At 42.3% G+C, this 7,298-nt stretch overlaps 1 protein-coding gene and 1 long non-coding RNA gene across 3 annotated transcripts in view; one reads left to right on the top strand and one right to left on the bottom strand.

Annotated features, from left to right (window-relative positions):
* Positions 1 to 4,258: 4,258 nt before the first annotated feature.
* LOC138151927 (uncharacterized) lies at positions 4,259 to 5,687 on the bottom strand. The gene is made up of 2 exons (XR_011165966.1): positions 5,549 to 5,687; positions 4,259 to 4,443 (listed from the first exon to the last, which is right to left on the bottom strand). It is a non-coding gene; the product is annotated as an uncharacterized lncRNA (long non-coding RNA).
* Positions 5,688 to 5,775: 88 nt separating this feature from the next.
* The window catches only part of XRN2 (5'-3' exoribonuclease 2), a 109,210-nt gene continuing 107,687 nt past the window's right edge, over positions 5,776 to 7,298 (top strand). The window contains exon 1 of one of the 2 annotated variants that reach the window (XM_069075505.1): positions 5,776 to 6,154. In XM_069075505.1, coding sequence (XP_068931606.1) covers positions 5,777 to 6,154 — 378 coding nt within the window. In that variant the 5' untranslated portion in view covers position 5,776. The remainder of the gene's footprint in view (positions 6,155 to 7,298) is intronic. The other variant, XM_069075506.1, reaches the window with a different exon arrangement.

Below are 7,298 nucleotides of genomic sequence, written 5' to 3' on the forward strand. Positions count from 1 at the left end.
AAATTCAAATCACCTGAGGAGCTTCACTTAGCAAAAATGAAAGTGGGTGAGTAGAGTTGGTGACTTAGTCCTGCTGTTTCTATATAAAAGCATAGATGAAGCCTAAAGTGACAGAAAAGAAGGAAGAAAAGAGGGAAGGAAGGAAGGAAGGAAGGAAGGAAGGAAGGAAGGAAGGAAGGAAGGAAGGAAGGAAGGGAGGTAGGAAGGGAGGGAAGGAAGGAAGGAGGGAGGGAAGGAGGGAAGGAGAGAAAGAAAGAAGGAAAGAAGGAAGGGAGAAAGAAAACAAACATTTAAGTACTTATTATGTGCCAACACTGAGCTAAACACTGGGGATGGAATACAAATACAAACAAAAAGAAAGGCAATCCTTGCCTTCAAATTTATTTATAATGGGGGACAATACACAAAAGAAAGCTAAAAAGAGGACGGGTGGGGAAGAAAGAGGGCATGGTTTTGAAGTTCAGAAGTTAGCATCAGAATTAGGGTCTCTCCACAAAATGGAGGCCCTAGGAAGAACTCACCAATGGGCAGTGGGATATTCCAAAGTGAGAAGAGCACAAGGATGATCAGATGTTCCAAAGTGAGGAAGCTTCCTAGGCACTGAAAGAAATTTCAGTGTTAGAGAGCCATTGAGGAATGATTCTAAAATTCGGAAGGATCAGAGCCAGGAAGGCAATGAAGATAACACTTATTTTCAATGGTAGGGTCAGGATTTTAAGCTCAATCTTCAATCAAATCAAATTTCAATCTCTATGCTTTCTGCTACATCATATTGCTGGCCCTCAAATTTGATACTCCTAACTCCTGCCTATGATTATTTCTGTAAATTATTCCCCACTCCTGAAATGCATACTCCCAGTAATTACTATCTCTCAGAATGAGTCCTCCTTTAACATTTGACTTACATGCCAATGCTCTATAATGCCTTCCTTGATTTTCCCATGTTAGTGTTCTTTTTCTTAATTTACCTTGTACTCACTTCTGACTCTTAGTGACCATGTGACCATGAGCAAGTCACATCTCTGAGTCTGTTTCCTCAACTGTAAAATAGAGTTATTAATAGGGCCTAATTCACAGGACTATTGTGAGATTCAAATGAGATAATGTATGTAAAATGTTTTGTAAACCTTAAGTTAGCTATATCCACAAAAACATCCAACTTCCCTAATTCAGGGTTTCCTAAATTTTGATGCCCATTCCCTCCTTTTTAATCTAATATTAATCAAATCTGTTCTTGAGTGTTTAATATCTGTACTTTCATGGCAGACCTAACAAATTACAATAGGTTATCTTTCTGATAATAAAGTTTGGCAGCACATCTGTTTTACCCAAAGATGCAGAGTTTTGTTGTTGTTGTTAAGTGGTTAGTACTTATTTAGATCTCTCATTTTGCTTTCTAAGGTATGCCAGTACCTAGACCTTAGAATTAATTCAGAATTCTTATTTGGACCTATAGGCTGACATTTAAGATAACATGCCATGTTTTATAAACACTATACATACACAAACATGGCGAATATGCAGCAGTTCTGTTCAAATTCATCCTTTATACAGCTGCCAAAGTAATTTTCTGAATATGTAGGACTTGCTTACCCTGCTCAGAAACCATTATTGGCTTCTTATCATTTACAGGATAAAACATCGATAGGTCCTTTAAGACCCTCTACAATCTAGTTCTAATTGTACCTTTCTTTTAAAATTCATTTATTTTGTTGTTTATTTCTGAACACATTTCTTCTCCCCTTCCCAGTGAGCTTTCCATTATAACAAAGCTTTAAAAGGAGGAAAAATGCAAACTAAAGTCAATATTTGCATTTGACCACAAAAGCAACATTCTCCCACTTTTTACAACAAAGCTGAATTTTGAATATATTCTCTTCCAGGGCTAGCATCTTCAATTTCACAGGGTTCATTTCATTTTTATTGTTCTTTCCATGTACATTGCTGTAATCACTGTGGGTACTGTATTCTTGGTAACTTATCTTTCTTAGTTTCACTTTACTCCACATATTTCTACTTTCCCATCAAATTGGACTTGTGTTTTTCAATCTTGTTATACTGTCTCTTAATTTTACTGGGCATCCACCACTCCTAGAATGCACTCCCTTCACCTCTTAGAATGGTGAAAGCCTCTTCTCCTCCAAGGTTAAGCTCAGGTTGTACTTTTACCATAGTACTTTCTCTAAACCTCCCTAAATGTTCTTTATTTCTCTGCAGATTTTCCTGGAATACTTAGTTTGGACCTGTCCTTGGCCTACTACATTCTATTTTGTACCATACTTATCTGTATAATTGTGATATGGTATTCTCCTTTTCTTAATCCTCATCCTTGACCTCTCTGCAGCCTTTAAAACTTGTCGATCACCCTCTTTTCCTTGGTACTCTCCTTTCTGTAGGTTTCCATGACAATACTCTATCCTGGTTCTCTTCATACTTGTCTGATCACACTTTTTCTGTCTCCTTTGCTGGATCTTCATCTACATCAACCTGCTAATCCTAGGTGCCCCACAAGAGTCTGTTCTGGGCTCTCTTCTTTATTATATTCCAATGGGTAATCTCATCAATTCCCATGGATTCAATTATCTATTCTGATGCTTCTCAGATCTACTTATCCAACCCTCCAGACTTTCATCTTGAACTGCCTATTGGACATCTCAAACTGAATGTACTGTAGACATTTTAAACTTCTTTTCTCCTAAATCCTCCCCTCTTCCTAACTTCCCTATTACTATCAAAGTTACCACCATTCTACCAGTCACCCAGGCCCTCAACCTAGGTGTTATTCTTGACTCTCAATTCTCTCTTACCCCCCTATTTAATCAGTTGCAAAGGCTTGTCAATTTTACCTTTGTAACATCTTGAATGTATGCTTCCTTCTCTCCTCTGACATTGCCACTACCCCATGTATGAACTATTGCAATAGCCTGCTGGTTGGTCTCCCTGCCTCAAGTACCTCCCCAATCTAGTATGTTCTCCACTCACTTGTTGAATTGATATTCCTGAAGCACAAAAGTGACTACATTACCTACTTTCTCCCTCCCAATCAATAAACTCCAGCTCCCTATCACTTCTAGAATAAAATAAACATTTTCTTTGGGATTCAAGACCCTTCAAATCTATCCTCCTACTCCTAGTGACACTCATTGCTGGTCCTCACACATAACACTCCTGTTTCCCAACTATGGACATTTTTACTGACTGTCCCTCATTCCCAGAATGCTCTTCCTCCTCAACTTTGCCTTCTGTCTTCCCTGAAGTTCCAGTTAAAATCCCACCTTCTGCAAGAAGCTTTTCCTGATTTCCTTGAATGCTATCTAGTGCCTTTGCTCTCTGATTATCACCAAATATCTTGTATATATCTTGTTTGTACATAATTGTGCATTGCCTCTTCTATTTGGCTTTGAGAGGAAGGACTATCTTTTGCCATTCTTTGTATCCTCAGAGCTTAGCACATAGTAGAGACTTAATAAAATACTTGATTGACAATAATAGATTGTAAATTTGAATGTTTTCCATCTTTGGATCACTAGTGCCTAACACAGAGCTTAGTATGTAGAATGTTCTTCCTCATCTCCAACTCCTGACTTCCCTAGCTTCCTTCAAGTCCCAACTAAATCCTACCTTCTATATGAAGCTTTTCCCAATCTTTTTAATCCTAGAGCCATCTCTTTTTCTTTGTCCTATTTGTTATGAAATTACTTAGTGTTTATCTTGTGTATACCTTGTTTGAACCTATTTGTTATTTTGTTGTCTCTCCCATTAGACTGAGTTCCTACCTTTTTTTTTGTATCCCTAGCACTTAGCTTGGTGCCGGAACACAGCAGGCTTTTATTAGATAATTATTGGTGGACTAAGTGATTGTTGAATTAAAATTTCAGAAACTTGTTACCAACAACCTTACTTTTCACCTTAAAATAATTTCATCATAAAATATATGGAACTGTGGAAAACACACTGGCTTTGGCAGTCTAAGGACTTGGGTTCAAAGCCTGCATATATATCTCTATCCCTCTGTATACTTCCCTGGGTCAATTTCCTCATCTTTTAGATGATGGGAATGGCCTCTGAGGTCCTTTACACTTCTAGAGATATGATCTTATATGCTTAAACTCAATTGATATAAATTATCATTTTCAAAATATGCAGAAAACACTGTCATGTAATATTACGCCCTCCCCAGCCCTCCCCGCCCAAAAAGCAATTCTAGTTTTAAAAGATATTCTAGAACAAGGTTTTTTAAGTCAGGGAGTCCATAAACTTCAAGGTAAAAAAACTGCATCTTTATTTCAATATAATTGATTGTCTTTGTAATTTTATTTATTTTATTACATTATTCTGAGAAGGCATCCATACATAGACTTTAACAGCCTGTCAAGAGGGTCCATGACAAACCAAAAGTTTAAGAACTCTTATTCTAGATGTGGAATCGGTCTATTTCTTCATCTGTAAAATAAAAGGAGAGAGCCTCTTATGATTTAAAAATTTCTTCCAACCCTAACAGCTTAGGCTTTTTAATAGCTCACTTAATACCAGGTTTAAACTTTCATTGGTTTTGTAAGCATATTAAAAAAAAAAACCCACAAGGATTTCAATTTCAGAAACAGCATTTTTAATTAACATAAATGAAAGAGAAGACATTTTTGATGAGTTGAAAATATATCTTCCTACCATAAAAGTAACTGCAAAAGGAACTGGTCATTTAAAAAGCCTAAAGAAATTTTTAAACGTTAAATGTCGTTGGCCCAAACATAGATACCATATGAATACAAATATCAAGAAACCTAGAAAGGGGTTCTGTCCCTTCAAGATGAAAACTAATGGTATAGCAGTTTTCTTGGAGTGCAGAAATTAATGTCTTCAACGCTATACCCTAGTATAGTCATCAGACATGTTTTAAATACAGTTCTGCTACTAAAGCCCCATGACCTTAGACAAATCATTTAAATTCTATAGGCATGTTTGCTCACTTTTTCATAAGGAAGCAGAGCTATTTATTCTCTAAGATGCTTTCTTCCCAGGGCTAAATCCTGCAACTAGGTGGTTCTCAAAGTTTTTGGTCTCAGGACCCTTTTTACATTCTTAAAAATCGAGACTCCAAAGAGTTTTTTTTGTTTACGTGGGTTATAGCTTTCCATATTTAGCTTAAAACCCTTAGTATTATTATGAAAATAATTTTGACCCCATAGAACCCCTGACAGGGCCTGGAGGGAGCCAGGGGGCCCCCAGACCACACTTAAGAACCCCCGCAGGGAATTTCTCTAAGTGAAGGGGCACTGAAAGACCAGTCCACTGGGCCACCTTTGACATGCTGCACTCAAAACCAAACAAAAATGGTAAAGTTTTACTTTCCATTTTAAACCAGATCACAGATCCCTTGAAGGAATTGTTCAAAGGCTCCGAGTGTACACAGAAGAGGAGTAACAACGTAAAATAAAGAGGGTTCGACCCCCAGAAAAGATCCTGGGCAGGGTGGTTCGCAATTAGGGTAAAGGAGGACAAAAGACATTCTTTTGTGGCCCCCCGCCAAAGGCCAAATTCCGGAGCCTACCAGCAGGGTTCCCTAGACTGGAGCTGCTACTCGGTGTGGAGCCCGAGCGAAGGCAGCGACCATCCCGGGGCGTCCTTCCCACCTGCGCCGCTCAATCAAGGGTGGGGGGTGAAGAACAGCTGCGCGTGGGGCACACGGGGTCGAGGCGCTCCAGACAGGCCCCGCCTTATCTAACGGGAGCTTGGGTCGCCAGGGCGAGGCCTCCGCCCAAATGGCGGGGGATGGCGGATGGACTCCCCGACCCCTAGCAGTCACCTTCGTGGGGTAGCCCAGCTTACGCCCGCTGTGCCTGGGGCTGCCCGCAGCAGCGGGAGCCCCGCCTCAGCCAGGTCGCTTCCCCCGCCCCCTGCCTCACTCCGCCGCTCTTTTCCCGCCGTGCTCTGCCGCGGCGGCCGCGTGGCGTCACTTCCCCCCGCTCGGCCTGAAGGTGGGCGGAAGTGCCTACCCTCTGCCGCCGCCGCCTGTCTCTCTGGTTACGCTTTTTTTCCCCGGGACCGGGCTTGCCTACTCAAAAAGCGCCCGACCGACACCATGGGAGTCCCGGCTTTCTTTCGCTGGCTGAGCCGCAAATATCCGTCCATCATCGTGAACTGCGTGGAGGAAAAGGTAAAGGGGGGGGGGGTAACGGGAGGGGGAGTCGTCCAAGGCGTCGGTGGAGAGGCGGGGGGCTTCGGGCGTGACTAGGCCCTGCGTCTCCCTCCGCCTCTGTTCCGCCTGAGTCGGGGCCCGCCGGCCTCCCGGAGTCCTGACCTGCCAGTGTGCGGGAGACCCCCCCCCCCCCCGGTGTAGCCCGTTAAAGAGTCCCCACCCCCTTGGGGATTCCCCTCGCTGAGACACGCGGTCGTCACTTCTAAGTTCCAGGCTGGTGGCTCTGCCGTGGGTGAAGGGAGCGGGCCTGTGGAAGGGCGGGAGTGGGGTGGTCGGGCTCTGGACCCGGGGGAGGCAAGCGTGCGTTGTCTCTGCGCTGCCTCTTTTGGGTCGGCCTCGGGGCTGAGCTCAGTCCCCGCACCCCCAACTCCTCCACCCCCGGCCACTTTACGGTGTGCATTTGTTGCTTCGTGGGGGAGTCTTGCCTGTGGGGGCCGGGAGCCTTCTGCTTCTCGCCGCGCGCTCACCACGTCTGTCCTTTTTTTTCTTCCTAGTTGTGGACTTTTAATGTAAACAGTGGAGTGCCTGAATAGCACGCCCCACAGGCCCGCCGAATCCGGGGTTTGTCATCTTATTTGTGATAATCTTGAGTTAAAACTTTTTTTTCAATTACCAAAAATCTCACCCCCATCTTCCGAAGGAAAAAAAAAAGACTTGTTATCAATGCAAAATTATAACAATACCATGTCTAAGAGATAAATGTATTATTCTGCACCCTGAGTCTATCCCTCTTTCAGAAAGTGGGTAACAAGTCTTTGTCATCGAAGATCACTATTGGTCATTGCATTGATCCTAGTTGTAACTGTTTGAGTTGTTTATATTTCAATTATTGTAGAAATGGTTTTCTGGGTTCTGCTCAGTCTATTCTGAATCAGTTCATAGATGTCTTCCTAGGTTTCTTTGTAACCTATGCTTTCATCATTTATTAGTGAATTATGATGTTCTTATACCACAGTATGTTCGGCCATTTCCCAAAAGATGAGCACCTCTCTAAGTTTGCACTGCAAAAAGAGCTGCTATAATTATTTTTTAAACATAAGGCTTTTTTTCTTCATTTCTCTCTCTCTCTCTCTCTCCCTCCCTCCCTCTCTCCCTCTCTCTT

Source organism: Petaurus breviceps, unplaced genomic scaffold (genome assembly GCF_028583685.1).
Source record: "Petaurus breviceps papuanus isolate PSGF00001 unplaced genomic scaffold, PetGlider_PUasm1.0 90919, whole genome shotgun sequence".
NCBI classification, from domain to species: domain Eukaryota; kingdom Metazoa; phylum Chordata; class Mammalia; order Diprotodontia; family Petauridae; genus Petaurus; species Petaurus breviceps.